General features: G+C 33.8%; 1 protein-coding gene and 1 long non-coding RNA gene across 2 annotated transcripts; both read right to left on the bottom strand.

The window, feature by feature from the left end:
• Positions 1–7,786: 7,786 nt before the first annotated feature.
• LOC128030366 (uncharacterized) lies at positions 7,787–9,063 on the bottom strand. The gene is made up of 4 exons (XR_008187883.1): positions 8,994–9,063; positions 8,700–8,755; positions 8,551–8,599; positions 7,787–8,250 (listed from the first exon to the last, which is right to left on the bottom strand). It is a non-coding gene; the product is annotated as an uncharacterized LOC128030366 (long non-coding RNA).
• A 7,446-nt stretch (positions 9,064–16,509) lies between these two features.
• Positions 16,510–20,815, bottom strand: LOC128031028 (cyclin-dependent kinase 1-like). Its single transcript, XM_052619217.1, has 5 exons — positions 20,670–20,815; positions 19,631–19,785; positions 19,408–19,546; positions 17,852–17,959; positions 16,510–17,571 (listed from the first exon to the last, which is right to left on the bottom strand). The coding sequence occupies exons 2-5, from the start codon at positions 19,774–19,776 to the stop codon at positions 16,747–16,749; spliced, it is 1,218 nt and encodes a 405-aa protein (XP_052475177.1). The 5' UTR covers positions 19,777–19,785; positions 20,670–20,815; the 3' UTR covers positions 16,510–16,746.
• Between the last annotated feature and the right edge of the window lie 1,039 nt (positions 20,816–21,854).

Below are 21,854 nucleotides of genomic sequence, written 5' to 3'. Positions count from 1 at the left end.
GAAATTATAAAGGCTGTGTCATCTATAGCAAAAAGGTGGCCAAAAATGAAAGATTAAGTGAATATAAATTAAATGTTTGGTCAGTAGCCTAAACAAGGGTTTGATTGTCCTGTAAGTGTAACAGCAGCAATCACATGGCATTTGTAATAACATGTAGCTACATAAATGTTTTTTTTTAAATTTGCCTACATCGTGTATTTTAACAGTGTTATTATTAACCAATCATTATTGCCTCATTATTTTTTTATATAATGCATTTTAAGTCATTTTAAAGGCTATTGATGGCTTAGTTCTGTTTTTATAGCAACAACAAAAAAATATTACAGTATATTAATACTTTGTAAATTATTATTTGAAGTAACAAAACCATGGTTAATTTGTAGTTACCATGGCTACAAGAACAATGATTTGTGGTGTTATTGTGAAAATCATGGGTAATTTTCGTAAGGGAACCTGAAAAAAAAAAAAACTTTCACAGGAATTTGCCTGAAAGTGATGAACGGCCTCGTTTTAACCTAAATATTATTACACATTACGATTGTTTTATGACTGCAAGCCTTTCTCCTCAAATGCTATTGAGCTTCAAATTTGCGTTTGAGCCCATGTGAAAGAGTAGCATAATTTACATATGATTTACAGATAATTTTAATAAATATCAAACATTTAATACAATTGTACATTATAGCTGACACCTACATGAACAATTAGAGTTGTTTTTATGACTATAAGTCATTCTCTTCAAATGCTACTGACGTTAGAAAAGTGTATACCAATATCGCATGTAACTTTAGAGACGGTCCCTAAATAGAGACTCGTCCAACGTCTAATGTCAAGCCAACTTTATGTCTTTTTTTTTTTTTTACTTTTAGTTTTCTTTTCTCTTCGTTGGATTGCTGATGTACTCTACCCGGGCATAGATGTTCATCCATCAATCATGAACATTCAACCGCAAACATGAGGTGCGAGCGGTCGCGAGCGCGGAGGAAGTTTTTTTTTTTTTTTTTGAGCAACTGGGATGGTGCCCCCTCTGGGAGTTGGTGCCCTACTCTGCGTGTAGGGGGCGATGGTACTGAACACCTTTAATATTGCAGACACTATCTAGATTTGATTAAATGCTCTATTTTTTATTATTATAAAAAAAATGGCCGAATTCCGTGACGTTCTGCTTTATACAGCAAGTTCCATTTCCGCGTTTCAATCCCTGTCCTTTTCAAACACAAACGGGTGAATTTATGAATGAAAGTGTGAAAGTTCTGACACAAAATGAAGTTGTTACGTATCCTCACGCTTTTTAAAAGTGGGTAACTATGTTTGACAGGTGCAATATTTGAAAATCGAAAATTATTAATTTATTTTTTAAATTACATTTATATCTGAATATATGTCAGAGTTCGGAGCAGGTTCGCGAATCATTTGAGTCAGTTCGGGAGTTCGGAGCCGGATCGCGAATCATGTGAATCAGTTCGGCAATTCGTAGCGGGATCGCGAATCATTTGAGTCAGTTTGGGAGTTCGTAGCGGGATCGCGAATCATTTGAGTCAGTTCCGAAGTTCGGAGTGGGTTCGCGAATCATTTGAATCAGTTTGGGGATCGGGAATCATTTGAATCAGATCGGGAGTTCGTAGCGGGATCGCGAATATCATTTGAGTCAGTTATGGGGATTGCGAATCATTTGAGTCAGTTTGAGAGTTCGGAGCGGGATAGCGAATCATTTGAGTCAGTTTGGAGTTTGGTGAGGGTTCGCGAATCATTTGAGTCAGTTTGGGGATCGCAAATCATTTGAATCAGTTCGGGAGTTCGGAGGGGCTTCGCGGATTATTTGAATCAATTCGAGAGTTCGGAGCTGGTTCGCGAATCATTTGAATCAGTTTGGGGGTTCAAAGCGGGTTCGCGAATCAATTGAATCAGTTCGGGAGTTCGGAGCGGGATCACGAATCATTTAAATCTGTTCGCGAGTTCGTAGCGGGTTCACGAATCATTTGAGTCAGTTTGGGGATCGCAAATCATTTGAATCAGTTCGGGAGTTCTGAGCCGGATCACGAATCACGAAAGATTTGTGTTCATATATTTTCAAATTGGCCATAAACATTAATTCGTTGCTGCCAACTGGGGTGGCAGCAGGGGTGGCAAGGCTTTCTTTTAGGGTGGCATTTGCCACCCTATGCCACCCCGTTAGATCCGCCCCTGCAGGTGGGATCAGTTAATATAAATGTAAAAGTTCAGTTTTTATTCAGCTTTCACTGAAGTTGAAGATGCGTTTTGGAATAAAGTAAAGAAAAGTGTATGATTGATTTCTAATACTGTAATATTTTTATTTTATAGTTATATATGTATATATATACACTGAAAGAATTGAACATTTAAATTGAATTTGCAGTTGAATGATGGTTTAATAACTTTATTTATTTTTATTTTTTTTGTGATTTAGTGGTTGAACTACAAACTTCAAATAATAGCATTTTCCACATTTTCACTGTCTTTTAAGAGAAATATTTGAAACTATGCTGATTATTAAGTCTTTCTGAAGCATGAATGAGCAACTTCTGAGCAGTAACATCTCAAAATACCTGAAAGTGTAACATGCCAACAAATACACATGAATAAAGAAGTTTGAAAGGGTTTTTATTTCTGTAATAAACAAACACCTTACATTCTTTAAAATAATTGTATGTAAATCTCAGGGGGGAAAAATAATCTCTGACAAAAAAGCAGTACAATTAATTTATAATCTCACAAAAATACATTTACAAATAATTTAGTTTCTTTTGACTGTTGGCCGTAAAATTTCCAAAATTATGTTACTGAGCAATAAACTCATTCCCAAATCTTCTTGGTTCTTGGGAATCTTTTAAATAGCTAGTCCTACATTCCCTAAAATGGAGCTGAACGAAATCCACCTCTTTCCTGCATTAATAATATCTCCCAAGATCTGTTGCATTGTAGGTCTGAACACAACAAAGCTGCCCACCATCTGAGAGACGGGGAAACTATAAGGATTTAAACCCATGGCTCCATACACCGAGAGAGTGGTGATAGTCGGAGGGAGCCTCGCTCTGGGCACGATCAGGAGCTCTGCTATGATTTTACCCATGGCCCACACATCAGAGTACTGGTCTCTGTGTTTCCCTTGGAAAATCTCCGGGGCAGAGTAACACAAATTGCCTCCTTCTGCACCAAAGCAAAGCCCATTCTTTTGGAACCTGGCGAGGCCTAAGTCAATTATGACAGCTCGGTGAGTGTTGTATTCCACCTGTAAAGATATTAAATAACCATTGTTAAAAAGGCACAACAAAAATAGTTCTAACTTTGCCAGCTGAGGAAGTTCAACCTGCCTCAGGAGCCGCGAATACGGTTCTACTCAGCTGTCATTGAGTGTGTTTTATTCAAATTTCTTTATTTTCTATCAGCTGATTTTCCAGCATCATTATTCCAGTCTTCAGTGTCACATGATCCTTCAGAGATCATTCTGGTATGCTGATTTGCTGCTCAAAAAAGATGTATTATTACTATTATTAATACAAACAATTGTGCTGCTTTCTTTATTTTTATTTATTTATTTATTTTCATTTTTCAGGATTCTCTGATGAATAGAAAGTTCAGAAAATCAACCGCATTTTTTTTTTTTTCAAAAGAAAGAAATCTTTTGTAACATTGTAAATGTCTTTTCTACAAATTCTGATCAAATTAAGGGGATCCTTCATACATAAATGTATTCATTTATTTTTCTTATTCCCCCAGATATTTGAATGGTACTGTATCATCGTCTCCACAAAAATATTAGGCAGCACAGCTGTTGTTTTTGTCTAATCCCCTCCAGAGATACATTCGTATTCTATCAAAGCATGAAGATTGTACTGTATTAAACTATGGAAAGTTATGAATAACAGTAAAAACTGTGATACAGTATAATCTTCAGGCTATGGTGTGAATATGTTTCCAGAGCTAATTAGACACCCAGGAAAGCTAATTTAAATAAGCTTTTTGTTTAGGCTAATAAGGCTAGAGAAACATTCTGCATCATTTTAAATAGAATGTTTACTTTGAAAAGTGTTTACATGAATTAAGATAGTGTATATGTAGGAATTTGTTTTCAAACACATTTCCTTGTCAGATCAGAAATCATGTCACACAGCCAGAAAACCCTTTATTAACTCACCATGATGTTGTCGGGCTTGAGGTCCTGATGGACGATATTCTTGTTGTGCATATAAGCGAGACCTTCACACATGCCACGGATAATGGTAATCAGGATAGGTTTCGATAGCTGAAAAAAAAAAAAAGCTATCAACACTACTTGCATTGATAAAAATCAAACAATATAATGTAATATATCATTAAAGGTTATGGGTTTTCCTGTAAAATATTATCTTTATTTTGTGCACAGAGATAAAAGTTTATGTTTGTTTGTTTGTCATTTTCAATTGTGTTGCTTTCTGAACAATTAGGTTTTAGAAATGATAGACTAAATATTTTAGACATATTGTGATTTTCTGATATTCTTTCTTTTTTTTTTTTGTTCCTTAAGCACATTTCTACAAATTTTTATTTTTCTTCTTTATTTAATTAAAACATTTTTGAATTTTAATCTAGTTTTTAACTAAGTTTAGGATCTGAAATGTTATCAGTTAATTTTCTTATATAAAAGTAAATAGAAATAGATCAATTAAAATGTAATTTTTAACAGTACAACCATGTATGATTGTGAGCCGAACATAAGGTTTTCTAGAGTTTTTCCAAAGATTAATTCCAATGGAATATTCCACATGCCCTGAGAGTCCAGCCAGGGTTCAGCCAGGAGCTTCACCACATTGGAATGTTTCAGAGACCTACAATAAAATCACATTTGCCAAATATGAAATATCACAAATGGCAGTAGGTTAAAATGTTTAATAAAAATAAAAAATAAACAATAATAATAATTATATATATATATTAGGCAATATGTAATATAACACAGTAATGACTCACAAAACATATTAAATAGTAAAAAAATTTAATCTTTTCTTAATTTTTCATGATTTCTATTAATTTTATATTTTCTCACTTTTCACAAAAACACAGAATAACACTCAAAATGTATTCAACATTTATTCTGCCGATCCAGTCTCATACAAAGCATGCTGGGAAGAATTACTGATTCATGAACAAAACTGATTCATGTCTGTCTCAACACAAATGGGTGGAGCAGTTTATATATATATGGACTGAATGCAATTTAGTTCTGTAAGCAGCATATATTTTTAGCATATATACAAAAACTCACCGATATATGTTTCTCTCTTTCTGAATGTCTTGTATAGTTACGACAGTGGAAGGCACCTTCTTAAGAGCTGCAGGTTTATTTCTATAGGTTACTTTATACACCTTTCCAAAGCTTCCTTTAGCATACGTAGAAGCTGAAAAAGCCATCTGGAGAAACATTCAAAAATTCTAATGAATTCATTGTTTAATTACTTGATTATAATTAAACTAAATTCTCATTGATTTATGTCTTTTCCTCAGTGTTCAAGCTAAATTATGGATTTCTGAACAAATAAACATTCATGTTTTTCAGGAAGTCGTAATAATTATACCTAAATTTCAGAGATTTTATACATTCATTACATTTCAAAGTCATGTTGTGTTTAGTTTTTAACCCCTCTGATTAGAGCATATTAACATCTGTGTTAAACTTCAAGCACTAGTTACAGGAAAAGTGTGAAAAAATGTTGTCCCTCTTGTTTTTCCCGACAGAAAGATGTCTTGAGACTTAACTCATGCCACTCATACTGACTGATGTCATTTTTGCTTTCATTTTCAACTTTGACAAGCCTCAAATCAGTGTCAATAAATATTATAAAGAGCATTAGTACTGCTGTAAATTATGTCTTCTTAAAGACATAATAATAATAACTTTATTTTCTATAGCATCTTTAAAAGATAATCTCAAAGCACTTTACAATATAAGAAAATACATATAAAATAATAAAGAAAATACAAAATACATCAAACAAAATTATTATATTTAAAAGCACCTACTGTAAATATTTTTATCCACAAAATAAATAAATTAAACAATTCTGAAACTGTCTTTTCACTCAATTTTAAAATATTAGTAAAGCAATCAAGAGCATGCATGCATAAAAAACATAAATAAAGCAATAATAAAACCTCAAAAATTAATGAGTAATACCTTTATTTCCACCCTATTCTCTCATAAAAACATAATAGTAATTTCTATATGCATAAGGACATTTTATTAACGTAAATGTATGTAAATGTCTGTATTTAAAAAATAATGCAGTTAGTGTTACAAGCTATTAAAATTCATAAACAGACTGAACATGATATCTAAATTTTAATGAACTGTTCTTACCACTGCGATCGTCCAGTCTGTTAAACAATGTCATGACAGTCAGACAAAATACACCAGATGAACGGCACCAACTATCAGTCAGCAGTAGTGCTAGTGAAATACCTTGTGATGGCAGTAATTCTCTTTAGCCGCCTACTTTCAGGAATCCTTCCTTCTATTTTAACCAATGAAGTTCACTTTTCCAGTTCTTAGTGATTACAGGTTCAAATTGTCAGGAAATCATTCATTAGAAATTGCTGCAGGGCCTTTTCAGATACACTTACCAAGAACAAAATCTAAATGTAGCAGATGAAACATTAAAGAGAAGAGTGAAACTATTAACAAACTATTACTAATTTCCATGATTCCTGTCCCCTGTGAAGTCTGGAAATCAGAATTAAAATCCTTTTTCCACTTATTCCATCCCACTCCCCCCATTCCTTTTCTATTTTAATTTGTTTTCCTTGTTAATAATAATTCCATATATTTCCTCATATGTCTCTTAAGCCACTTTCACATTGCCATTCCGGAAAATACACAGGTAAATTGTTCCTGCAATTGTTCCCGGGTCGCTAGATTTTGCACTTTCACACTGCCAGTGATGACCCGGTATATGTGCGTGCTTTAACACACAACCCTTGAAGATCCCGTAACGACACGTGACATCAGCGCGTGATGTGTAATGTACGAGTCGACAACGCTTGGCACGTTATACTTTCACTGAAGCAAGCAAACGATCTCGGCGTCAGCGCGGAAAGTGAGAAACTAACTGATCTCTGCTTCATTACAGTTTGCACATATGTTTTTGTCACGAACGTTGATCTTCCTTCAAAACAGCCGGTAAAAGAGTCGCACGATAACGTGCATCATCACTTCGACACGGAATTAGATCTGGCTTTTGTTCACACGGCGCTCGTCCCGGGTCGAACCCCGCAATGTTACTATGTCCCCGACCCGAGTTCAATTCGGTAATCAATCCCGGGACGTGGTTGCTTTCACATAGAAGGCGACCCGGCAATGTTCCGGAAATATTGCGGGTCCGATGTGCAGTGTGAAAGGGGCTTTATACAGGCAATGCTCATTAATTCTCAGTTCCACCACCAGAGGGCCCATGATTCCTCACACTTCTAAATCCTTGCCTCTCTGAGAAGTCTTTCCAATATTATTGTACTTTCTTAACACACACATCTCTAATTCCTTGTAATGAATAGAAATCATTTTGGTTTCTTGTTCTCTGTGCAGTCTTTCTAGAATCCCCCCCCATCACGGTCAATACCAGAACCATACTTTTAAATAAACAGCATATCGGGTGACTTACTGAAAAGATTAAAATACAAAAATAAGTAGGATGGATTTGATATTGATGGTAAAAAATATATATATTACATCAAAGTGATTTGTTCTGGTTTTGGGGTGCATGAAAGAAGATACTATATCACAGTTCCTCTGAAAGTTCAGATTTAATGGCAACATGTTAATATATTATAAACTTCCAACTCAGTTTATTGACATTACACAGTAGATATCTTATCAACCCGGACAAGTACAAGTATGGTAAAGCAACATACAAGGATAGTAAAGCTAATAGTTAGTAGACAGTATGATCATCTAATTTAGACCAAGCATTAAGACAACAGTCGTTAATCTATTCTATATTTCAGCACAGAAAGACCCCACAGCATTTTAGTTACATTAAAAACTGCTCTTCTGTATTCTTCAAGTATCCTTTAATTGGTTGAATAAAACCTGTATTCTTCGGTTTCAACAGCTCTGCCATTCTTCATGACTACACGTTGATATGTTTGTATGCCTCGCTCCAAATCGTTGTGATGTCGAGTCATTGCCCCGTTACTCGGTACGACCATGGACCTCTGGACGCTGCTGTTACTGTGTGATGCAACCAACGCATTGCTCATCTAAGAGAAGATAAAGAAAATGTAAAAGTGGTTTTATACTCAAACTCATCCAGGGTTATTTTAGTTAACTTTAATGGATATATAAACTAACTTATTTTATTACAGTTATCTGCCAAGGCAACATTTCTCATTTTCATTAAGTTTATCTTGATTTACTAAAATAACAAAAGTTAATAAAAACTACATACATACATAAATAAACTAATAAAAATGGCAAAAAAAAAAAAAGTTTTACTGAAATGTAAACAGAAAATATAAACTAATTCAAAACAAAAAAAAATATTCTTTTGGAATTCTTACCAGAGAAAAAGGGGAGGGCTCTTCTTCAGAGTCACACTTACATTTAAACCTTAAGTTTAAAAATTTGTTGTGTCAGAAGTTATCCACAGGTAAAAAACATATTTCTATGCACATCAAAAGTCCATAATTCATCTGAAATAAATACATACGGTAGTGATCCATTGTAGTTTTTCTTCAACCCACATTTATTACAGGATGTTGTAGCCTAGTAGTTTGGTAAGAAAAGATCACATCAGCACTCAATCTAAATGCCTTTTATCACAAAAATGATATTTACAACTGCAAGCCTGTTATTTTTTATTTTTTTAATGAGACTGAATGGTCTCATTAATTAAATAAAATAAAAATAGATATCTATATGATAATATATTTATTTTAAGCAACATAAAGGACAGAATACTGTATTTCATCGTGAATTTTAATGTATTTCATTATTTCCTTACCATTTTCTCTGCTAATGCTCCTCTAGTGACTCACGTCTGACCTAACTGACTAGTTTTCCACAGAGATCTCTGTAAGTTTCGTGTGATAACCGTTCCGCCCATCTGTCAGCAGGAACGTTTCAGAGGAAGGCAAGCAAGAAACAGAAATAAAGGACAAGAATGAGAAACTCATGCCATGAACTTAACAAGGCCACACATTCTCCACAACAGTGTTTTACAAACATATTTTATTTCAGGTAGATAAAATAGAGACTAAAATAGAATTCTTTGGGCGAATGAAAGGTGTTATATATTACACAGTTCAGAATTAACCAAAATTCCACCCCAAAATAATGTTTAGCTATTTACTGGGTAATCTAATTAATTTAAATTCACTGCACTGAAAAGCATTGACAATTAAAGTGAGTTTTTAATAGGTGTAAATACCTCTGAGACTACAATAAAGTGTTTATAATCTCCAAAAGATTGAAACATAATCTCCATTTGCCATATAACCATTCTCTGGCTCTTGAACTTGTTTTTTGGAATATTTTCAAGAAGGAAAAGTGTGACCTCTATTGTCTGTCAGAAGAGACTGGAATATCCAGTTTATTATAAAGATGTTTGACATGTATACAAGCCAATCTTAGAGAAGACATGAATATTAGGCAGACGTCAATTAGGGTTGTTTTCTGTTAGCTGTCTTTTTTTCTATATGAAAATATTCTACAAATTCTACAATTCCATGAAATGCTGTGAACTGTATGCTTTGATCAAATCACTGTTGTAAGACTGATGAACAACACCCACTATGAGTAAAACAGAAAGGAAAAGCAGCTTCTATGGGCAAAACAAAGATGCATGGTTACATATTTGGACTTGAAAAGCAAGTTCTTTAACCATAACAAAGTACGTCATTACATGGACTACACAGATTTTCACACAAACTTAAAAATGGATAGGAAATTCATTACTAAATCATGTTGGTTGTCCACTCCTTGATACAAGACCGATTTATCAGTGCGCTTAACAGAAGCTCATTATGAGGCCTCTATATGTTTTAGTTGGATTTAAACAGTAAAATAAATGTTTTAAATGAAAAATAACATTTTAGTTTAGTTTAACAATCACAATGTTAAATGGTTTTGTTTTATCATTAATATAATATTACTTATTAAGTTACCACAAACATATTACTATGAAATTTTACTTTGATCACCTGATATTTGCAGAAGTTCCACACCTTTTATTCGAGTGTACTATCCTTGCTTTTAATTACTGGATACAATTTTTTGTTTTATATATTTTCATTTGGATGTCAAAAACCAATCTTTTGTAAGCATTATTTATAGAAGCCACATATTTCATGTGTTTAAAGACTTCCATGTGGATGCAAAAAAAAAAAAAAAGTGAAAACGACAGTGTGTAACACTGCATTCATTGAGGGAAAAGGAGTATATTTATCATAAGAAACATAAAAAACAACTAGGTCTGATAAGCATTTATTCTCTTTCACCTGTTCATGGTCAAAAAAGCAAAATCAAAGTGGTGTCAAACTTCTTCATCTGGTCTGACTGCCCATGGTGCTGGAGGATGCTCTACCAGGGTTCGCCATTGCCAAAGACTTTGTTAGGCACTTGATCTTTACTTTTTGTGATGATTTCGATTGATTTTAGCTTAGTGCAGTGCCGAAAAGTTGCTATGTGGCGTTCTGTACTTCTAATATGTGAAAAAAAAAACTGACATGAAGATTTATATGACTGATAAACAGACGGACTGAGCGGGTAGCACACATAGGCTACACTACTATCATTGGTCCTTTCCCCTGCATGGCTTACATTTTTACACTTTGCATCACAATCAAATAAAAATCACTCCCTGATATTTTGTGATGTCATAATCTATTAACGTTTATTTTGCATTACTTAACACAATCCCTTATGAAAATTAGCCATGGAATTACTATTGTAAATGTATAGTTTTTTTTGGGGGGGGGGGGCGTTTTTATTGCCAATTACAGCCTATAACCACTATAAATACCATGGTTAAACTATGGTTAGTGTAGCAAAACTTTGTTTTTACCATGGTTTAACTAATAACCAATAACCATGTTTTTTTTTTTATATTTTATATACAAATTTGCATGTTATATATTCTGAGTCAAGAGGGGAGGAGATAACAAATATGGTCAAAAATCTCATAGGTTTATTTAGCTCTTTTTATTCAACAATTGGTTGAAATAAATTTACACAAAACCTCTGTATTTCAACTGTAGAGTTTTAATTATACATCTGCTTACAACTAAATCTATACCACTGATATCAAACAAAGTAGATACATTTTATCGGTATCAGTCTGAATTTGCATTACAACTTTCAAATGGGATCTTATAATTTACTTCAAGCTTGTTCTGTCTGACTTTTAATTTGAATAAACAAAGCTGATGTCTTCACAGGCAACAATTTTGCCATTCTTTATAATTTTCATAGAATATGTTTGACTGCCGTTCTCCATATTGTTGTAGTGGTGAGTAAATACACCATTTATTGGCAGGTGTATGGAACTCTGGATGTTGTTGCTCGCCTGAGATAAGAATAAGAAAAATTATTGATATTGTTGGTTTTATTTTGCCACAAGGCCCTTAAAGGTTATTTTTAAACTAACAGTCCCATTACACAAACATTAAGTAATCCAAACACTTTCTTTCTTCTCTTGTCAGAAATAGTAGTTAATTTTTGCCATTTTCATGTACTTTTCTTCTACTGTTTTATACATACTGAGAATAAGGACATACTATTCTTATATTGTTTTTTATCTACATTTTGTGCAATACCGCATCTGACTTCCTCTTCCTCTATGGCTGCCTCTACTAATGAAAGATGCTACATTTGACCAAATTCATTCTGATGAGGAAACAAATTCATCTACATCTTGGATGGCCTGAAGAGGTATGAATATTCAGAATCTTTTTATTTATGGTTGAACTGTTCTTTTAAAGTTAGATATCCCACAGACCACCCATCACTGAAAAATTGACCTACAAAAAATTATATATAAAAAAAATATATATATATATACAATTCAAAGAAATATTTTATGTTTCAGGAGGTGTGCCTACCTCAAAATAAGGTGTATCATTTCTCTTACAGACTTGATGGGATTTTGACCGATCAGAAAAACAATCATGCCTTTAATGTAGAATAGAAGAACATTTAAACATGAATTAGATTATGCTGATATATAAATATATATATATATATATATATATATATATATATATATATATTACAACTGAATAATGTTCTATATTTAGAATTTTGGTAAATAATCATCCTTTCCAATCCAAACTTTACGTTTTACTTCATTGACTCATATAAATAAATAAATTAATTAATTAATTATATATATATATATATATATATATATATATATATATATATATATATATATATATATATATATATATATATATATATATATATATATATATATACTGACCCACATGTCCAACAATCAGCTTTTCCCAGTGGATGATGATTAATTATTTTGGACATGTCTGTAAAGATTCAGTAAGCAAAGTTAAAAGTCTATATAAGTAAAGTTTTTACTTTCCAGTAATCCTTTTTATATAACTCAGAATATATTTTTTATAAGAATTATTCATTTATTTATTTTGGATTTCAAAAATGTTTTATTTCTTATTAATTTAAAGATCAAAAGTTTGAATTTCATTTAAGATTTATATGAAAAATATAAAAAAATCACCAATATTAAAGAAAGATGGATGACCGTGGATGATCTCATGGTGACTACATTAACACATTTTCCTTGAAGGGCTCTTCATGAAGGGAATGTCATTTGTAGGGGCATTTAAAAATAAAAGTGAACAAATTTGACCAAATGTAACCTTTTACAAAGGGCCCTTCCAGAAGTCTGTCAGTTAAAATAAATGTGTGATGATCAGTTTTTAAGATGTGATTTCATTGTAGTCATGTGATCTTGGGTTATGAGTTCTTGCTGTGCATTTTGAAGCAAATTTTCAAATTCACATACAAATTTAATAATTTAATTTGTCAAATAATTCAATTTGTCTTTATTTTAATGTAATACAAAATAAGTTTCTTCAGCGATAGTCAAAATTAGACAACATTTAGTCTGTCAGTCCCTTTGCTAAGGGAGTTCCAAAAGTTTACATGAGACTGTAATGACCCTACACCCTTCAAAATAAGTCACTTGAAGGGCTCTGCCCTTTGAAGGTAATAGGGCATAGGGATGCTCACTTCTATTTGGGTTTCACCCTAAGAAGTGTACGTTTAAACAATGGTTAAATAATATTATGTGTACTCACTGTATTTGTCCAGTCCGCAATTACCTCTTCAACCCTGTGGAAGCAAACTGGATCAGCTTGTGTTCAACAGAGATATAAATCTTAAGGCTGAAAGATCATCAGCTCCACCCACCGTATCTAAATTGAAACTAAAAGTATTTACTGACAAGTGCTGGGGACAGTATTTTTATAACTGGACCTCATTATATATTATAAATAGGCCTATGAGATGGGAAGTAACAAAGTAGCCTACAAATACTTCTTAAGTAGTACTTAAGTAGATTTTTCTGGTATCAGTAGGCTACTTTAAATTATTTTTCTGATTACTTTGTATTTTCACTCCTTACATTTTTTTACACAAAAATCTGTACTTTTTTGCTTCTTACATTTTCAAATCAGGCTCGTTACTTTAGCTCATTGCACGTCTCAACCAACGTCTCTGTATTTATTTATTTATTTATTTATTTATTTATTCTTAAGTCATTTCTCGTCCTCCGTACAACTCATGTATAGGCTAGTGATGGAAAGTTCAGTTCTTTTCTCCGAAACAGTTCTTTCGGATATTTAGTTTCAATGAACCGGTTCTTTTATGCCCTAACATAGGGTGAGTTAGACTTGAAGAACGGCTACAGATGGCGATCAACGAGAGTAGCCGCTTGCAGTCGGGGGCAGAGTTGAAAACAGACATGTCAAGTTGGACATCTTCAGCTCCAGTTAGTGACACTCATGTGGCGTTTGCATACTTTATCACAGATGAAGAGAATTAAATGCAATATTTGTTGTTTTACCAACTTTTTCATGAGCAACTGAAACAGCTTTTACATAGTGCTTAATACAGAGACATATTTTTGAGAATACAAATAGATGTTTCAATCCCTTTAGTAGGAAACTCTTGATAGTAACAATCGGTGTTGAGTGGTTAAACAAAAGGAGGGTAAGTTAAGTCATTGGGGTCAGTGGGAACCATGCTTCATCAATGTTTCGTTGATTTAAGCCCACAGCGTCTCCAGAAGGCTCAACGGTGTACCCAGCGTCCCAGGTACACCCCCCTCCATGTCATACCCTCATATACTATTTAAACACTAATACAGTGGGGTATATATGCTCTTATCAGTGTTGTATGATAAACAGGACTCAAAACAACAGTGCGATAGTAACAGTACAAAAGCTTTTACCATTCTAAAAACACAGATTTGTGGCCATTATTGAAACTGAAAAGGTTCGTCTATCCCGAAACACACTTGATCATTGTCATGTGTTGAATCTTGCCAATCGTGACACAGCTGTGTCGTCATCAGCGCTCCTGCACACTTGCAGTAATTTGATGTCACACATCACAGTCATGTGGCGTCAGCGCCGTCTCAAGTTTCTTTTACTAGGCGTTTCTCAATGTCAAGGATACTTCCTTGGTAGGACTGATCCTTCCAAGTCACTTCCTTCAGAGGCTAGGTGAGAGTCCTCTTTAGCATTCGGAGAACACGTAAATGGAACAGGCTAGCAAGTGCACGTAATTGCGTCATTAAGTCAGTGAAAAGGTCCGTTTGAATAACGCTGTGATGGTATCATTAAATTACTTTGGACAACTTAACTAGTTATTTATAAAATAAATGCCGTTGACGCAACCAATTGTTAAATGACAGGTCCGGTTCAGTTAACCATTTGTATTAGTAATTTGTACTGGCATTTAAACGTCAAACTTTACTTATGTTTACTAGAGTTATAACAAATGTTTGGTAACTTAAATAAAAACCGTTAACGCTCCGACTACGTTAATGTTATTTCAAATCTTAATGGACGATTCAGTCCAATTTAGTGAATTGGTTCAACCGGAATTTATAGAAAAAGGAATTTTTTTCTTTAAAGAAAAAAAAACTTTAATAAATTGCTGTTTATCATGGCAAGTTTCTTGAATTCAATTAATTAATTATATTATGCTTTTTGATGAAAAACAATAATAATTAACCATTAAAACAAAATTAAAACGAACCCCCCCCCCCCCCGAAAAATACTTAATAAACTAATACAGAAAAATTAAAACGGAGGTTATGGAAATTTCTCCGCCATAAATAAAAGAAAAATACAACAGAATTTGTGAAGAAAATTATATGGAATTCCTAGGGCCTTAGTTGGTGAAAGAAATAATAATAATACAAAAAAACTGAATATGAAAAACTCATAATCCTGAACCCTTTCAGTAAATATTAGGCCTACAGATGTCGTTGAAAACATATTTTGGAAAAGCTATACTAGGACTATACTTTACCTACAGTAAAGGCTTTTTATTATTATTATTATTACTATTATTTATTATTATTATTTTTTTATCTTTTTTGCCAAACAGAGAGTAGTTCACTCCATTATTTTATGTTGGTTCAGAAAAGACTACCACAAGATTTTACAGTGCAGTTTAAAGTTCAGCACATATCAAGGATATGATATGGCAGTGAAAATCTTCTTACTGTACTATATATGTGATGCAATTGACAAATTAGACTAAATATATAGCAACATTTAAAATTATTGACTTTTTATTTAATAAAATAAAATAAATGTAATTAATAAGTGTGTCCATTCTTAACTAACCTGAGCACATGTTCTAAATCAAGGGAAACGCACAGTTTAAGACAAACTTGTAGAAAAGGAAACTTAAAGATTTCTTCATAATTTATTTCCCTAAAATACACTCCTTGCATGCTTTGCAAGCTAGTTTTTGAAACTCTCCACAAATTATTTCTTAATCGATGATAACATCAATTACCATTTATTTCATTAGAGAGACAGCCTTTTTAAATTATTATTATTATTATTTTAATGTAAAATGAAGCAGTTAAAACATTTTGTAGTGTATTGATCAAATCAAATCTAATATTTTTTAAACTGAAAATGCAGGAAACATAATTATCAGTTCTGATTATTTTTAAACATGCAGTATTGTCCTCATATAGCAGTAATTCTAAAACATAAGGTGCATATCTGGAGGAAACATACTGAAATATCTCTCGGAATGAATGAAGCAAATGCATGAAGTGACATTTGAGGTCCCAACTTTTCCAGTCCACCAGAGGGAGCCAAAATATTAGTTCAGAGTATCCTTCCTCTTTATGACTTTTCCCCCACTTTTGGAGACCGGATTGCCATTATTGTGCAAATGAATTTGAATACATTTCAGTGTGTGATATACACATTATTAATGACAGAAAAATAAATAAACACATTGGTGTTTTTGACATTTTAATGGTTATTCTTTACATCAAATGAAAAAAAAAAATACTGTTGAATGAACATAAACAGGATATCAGCAAAGACAAAAACCTAAAATAACATCAACTTCACTATAATAGTTTTCCAGTGGGAATTTCTATTTAAAAAAAAAAGCATTTCACCTGTGTAAAATTAAAGTGCATGCCAACGTTTATAAGAACACAAGTCTATTCACAAGTGTTATTTTTAAGAATCTTTGGTTATTTGCACTTTCTCATACTTAACGATTCTCCCGTCCTTCGTGACGATCTCTTTATATACTAGAGCTCCATTCTCCTCGATGTAGCTTTCCTGAGTCACTCTCCCGGTTTCTGGGAGAGGACAAGGAAATGACATCAGGGACAGCTGCTTATTCAAGGCCTCACCCTTAACCGGTACTATTGCCTTTCCCATCTCTCTCTGTTGAGGTGGACTCTGTCGATAATATAAAGCTTGAGGTTTATTTAACTCTTTAGGAACAGAAGGTCCTGCTGGATACCACTTTTGATTTGGCCTTATGTCATTTCCATGTGTCACTGTGATGTCTCTTTTGATGTCCCTTGTAACGTCTCTTGTGATGTCTCTTGTAACGTCTCTTGTAACGTCTTTTGTAACATCTCTTGTAACGTCTTTTGTAATGTCTCTTGTGATGTCTTTTGGTCTAATGTCTGTTGGTTGAGCTGAAGGTGCTCTCCTGATGTCTGCAATGACTCCAGCCATAGTACTTCTGTAATTGGGATTGGGTTCCACCATTCTGGATACTGGATTACAGTACGGCTGGTCTTTTAGAGTTTCACGAATCTTGACGGGAGAGACAAACTGGGTGGGTAACCTGATCCTGGCACAGAGTTCAGCTATGATTTTGCCCATGGCCCAAACGTCTGAGCGCTTGTCACGAACACCGTTCATCTGTAGGATCTCTGGTGCAGAGTATGCTTCATTGCCCAAGTTTACTGCAGAGGAGAGTCCATTTCGAAAGAATTTAGCAAGTCCTAGATCAATGATCACGGCACGATGGGTTTGATGCTCCACCTGAAATGGGAAAAGAGAAGTAAGTATCTTTTCTGATGTTCTAGGAAAAAAGCTGATCAAATTGGACCTGTGTATTTATTTAGTCAATATACACCACAATGTGTAGAAGATTTCAAGTGCAGAGGCTTTTGAGTCTTTGCAATCAAAAGTCATAGATTTCAATAAGAACTCAAATTTTGCTCAATGATTTCTTCAGAAGACTATAAGGAGCAATATCCAAGACAAATGAAACCTAGTTGAAAACTTAGTTGAAAAAACAACAGCTCATTTTCAGTCTCACCATAATGTTATCAGGTTTGAGGTCTTGGTGGACGATGTCTTTAGTGTGCAGAAACAACAATCCTTCACACATGCCAGTGATGATTGTGGCTTTCACTGCTGGAGTCAGCTGATGAAGACAAAAAACATTGTTGCATTTTGGCTCCACTAATACATAATCTAAAGCATACTTTTTAAAAATGTTGTAAAGAAATAGTTCAGCCAATGCAAATTTTGTCATCAATTAGCCTACTCATCCTTATGTCACTTGAGATGTAACTGAATGTGCAAAGACCCAATTAAAGTATACAGTAAATTATTAATTAAACCAAGCAAAATTCCAACTGAATTTGGCTAGCTGTTATAGTACAGAAAACATGTCAGCAATACCATTATATTGTATGGAATATGGCACCTGGAATAGCTACTTTCTTCTAAATTATACATTATTATATTATATCAATATGCAATTTTAAAATATAAATACAATTATAGATTAGTATTATATATTTGTTCAGTGCTTTAAGTGGGCCGGTAAGCACCAGTACTCAGTACCGCCACATCCAAATATAGCTGTTGAGCGTACCACCACCTCTCAGTGCGCCCAGAACATGCTTTTAGCGTACCGCTACGCTCATCTGGACATCTGTTTTAATAGAGGTTTTAATCATTTGCCTGCGCTGCCGCTTTTCAGAGCACCCTTCACAACGCATGCTTCATAATTCTTACTAGTTCAGAGTATGGAGCGTGAATCATTTGAGTCAGCTCGGGAGTTCGGATCGGGTTCTCAAATCATTTGAGTCAGCTTGGGGATCGCAAATCATTTGAGTCAGTTTGGGAGTTCTGAGCGGCTTTGCGGATCATTTGAATCAATTTGAGGGTTCGTAGCGGGTTTGCGAATCATTTGAGTCAACTCGGGAGTTCAAAGCGGGTTCGCGAATCATTTGAGTCAGTTTGGTGATCACGAATCATTTGAGTCAGTTCGGGAGTTCGTAACGGGTTCGCAAATCATTTGAATCAGTTCGGGGAACGCGAATCATTTGAATCAGTTCGGGAGTTAGTAGCGGGTTCGCGAATCATTTGAGTCAGTTTGGGGATCGCGACTCATTTGAATCAGTTCGGGAGTTCGGAGTGGGTTCGCGAATCATTTGAGTCAGTTTGGGAGTTTGAATGCAGTAATGCAGTAGCTCTTTCTAAGGCTATTTTTTCAAAATTCTTTTGCACATTTTATTTATGTTCAGTAGTTCTTTCTAGCTCAAACAAAAATGATTTATATGTTGACTGCTGTATATAAAAGCCCTTCAATATAGTTGTTGTTACCTCAGGGGATGAGGGGAGTCATCAAAAAAAAAAAAAAAAAAAAACAGAAAAGAAAAGAAAAAAATTAATTGGCTATAATAGAGTACCGGCACTTTTTTGGGCCACTTAAAGCACTGTTTGAATTATATGAAAAAAAGCACCCAACCATGACATTCAGCTAAACTTCTGTTTTTTCTTCATCTGTCTCACTGAAGAAAGAAGAGAATGGCGAGTAAAGGATGACAGATTTTTAATTTGAGCTGCATTAGACATCTTTACCTGTATTTTAGAAAGCTGTACTTTGAAGATGGTCGTCTCAAGATCTTCCCCAGAGATGAACTCCAAAGGAATGTTCCACTTGGAGTCTTTCAGCCAAGGATCACCGAGAAGCCTCACCACGTTTGTATGCCGAGCATTACTGGAGTTTAAAAGTCATGTTTCATGGTTATCATTTTAAGCTCAGGAGTTAAACATTAAAGATATATCAGATATATATACACACCGATAAACTCGGCATTCTCTCTCCAGCTGTTGTTTGCTGATGAGTCCTATAGGAACTCTCTTCAGAGCAGCCCATGTGTCTCCATACTTCTCCTTGTATATTTTTCCAAAGCAGCCTCCAGCCAGTGTTTGTGTGGAGTATGCCATCTCGGTCTTCTGTTAATACATTAAACATCCATATGAGAAAATATCTATCTATCTATCTATCTATCTATCTATCTATCTATCTATCTATCTATCTATCTATCTATCTATCTATCTATCTATCTATCTATCTATCTATCTATCTATCTATCGTTTGTCAGAAATCTGTCAGAAATGTCAATGCCATTTCTTTGTGTCAGTGTTTGTTTTCATATGCAAGTGTATGTCATCAAAACAAGACTGTCTTGAAAGTGATAACCATCAGCACATATAATGCAGTATGGGTCATCTGGTGTTAACAGGAAATCCAAAGCATTAGTCAACTCATATAATCATCTAAGTTTCGATATGTCTGCTATATGTGTAAAGCCATACAGTTTTTCTATCAAATATACCTGACATTTTTATCACAAAGTTACCCACACATATGTAGTAGAAAAACTTTTAAAGCTAAAGGCTAACACGGAGTTTGCTAGAAAAGCCTTTGGGCCTGTATTAAGCCTGTACATGCTGCTGGGAAAAATGCTGTCCGACTGGATCTGGATTGCAAAAGAAATCATAACCCTTACACACAAAGAATATATTCAGACCATGAATCTTTTAGGTTTATTGCTGAATATTTGTTAGCCTGGATTACACTCCTCCCTATACCCCCGGGAAACAAAAATACTTTTAGTATGTTTCTGGCCATATACTTAGTGTTATGATTATCCAAACGTCACACATACCCTACAGCAATTACACAGACAAAAGAAGTGGTTCCTTGATAACCATAAACCAGACAAAAAAGAACAGAAATCACTATTGCTGACATGAAACATCTAGCTATAATCACTGACCTTTACAATAACACACAACACAATAAGACTGATTCAATTGTCACTGAATTTTCTTACCTGTTTCAGCAGGTTATGTGACTGATGGCAATGAATGTGCTCAAATGAAACAGGAACAGTGATTTTCTTTGCTAATTACTGTCCCTCTATAGCCACACCCTCATATTTCAAGACTGGAAAGAAACCTATAACCAGCCAGATAACACACACACACACAGAGAGAGAAAGAGAGAGAGAGAGTTTTTATACTGTACAAACTGTATTTTCTAACCCCCTACCCTAACCCTACCTGTAAACGTACTCCTAACCAAACTTTCTGCTGTTTAAGATTTTTCAAAAATGTCATAGTGTATAACGATTAAGCTGTTTTCCTCATAGGGACAAAAAACAAACAAAAAAAGTCTTCACAAGGTCAAGATTTACTGGTGTTACTACAACTAAGGGAATACACACACACACATACTGTATATAGTACTCAACAATTACATATAATAAATTTTTTTTATGTTATATAAAATTATATAAATATTCCTGCAGAGACTTCAAATAAAGTGAAAACATTACAGTTCAATATTTAGGTTAAATATGTGTTTCCTCATTTTTGGCCAGAAGAGATCTGTGATTACTCAGATTACAATAGGTTTTTATAGCTGAACTAAATATTGCACACACCTGAAAGAAGAATCATGTCAGTCAAGTCAGAACAAGACTTGAACTATTTTAAGTATTGGGCAAGATGAGGCTAGTTTCCTCAAAAAAAAAAAAAAAACATCTCACATCTGTTCTGTTTCTGTGATATTAGGACTAATAGTAACTAGTCATTTTTGTAGATGGACATACAATGCTACTTAGTCCAAAATATATTATATATTTTATTGTATATATATATATATATATATATATATATATATATATATATATATATATATATATATATATATATATATATATATATATATATATATATGTTTGTATATACCTATATATATATATGTATGTATGTATGTATGTATGTATGTATGTATATATATATATATATATATATATATATATATATACATAATTCATTCTGTGTTGTAAGTTTTAATGTTTCCACATGCATATGCATGCAATCAAAATAATCCCCCTAAACCTACCGTCACTATGACGTCAGCCAATCAGGTATCATGGTCTAAAAACACCCTGATCTGTTAACTTTGGGTAACTCCCATTACTTTCCTGCTGGTAAAATCCCTAACGTCATCA

The sequence above is a fragment of the Carassius gibelio genome, chromosome A16 (assembly GCF_023724105.1).
Source record: "Carassius gibelio isolate Cgi1373 ecotype wild population from Czech Republic chromosome A16, carGib1.2-hapl.c, whole genome shotgun sequence".
Lineage (NCBI taxonomy): Eukaryota > Metazoa > Chordata > Actinopteri > Cypriniformes > Cyprinidae > Carassius > Carassius gibelio.
The sequence above is the reverse complement of the archived record's forward strand: the minus strand, read 5'-3'. Positions and strand labels throughout refer to the sequence as shown.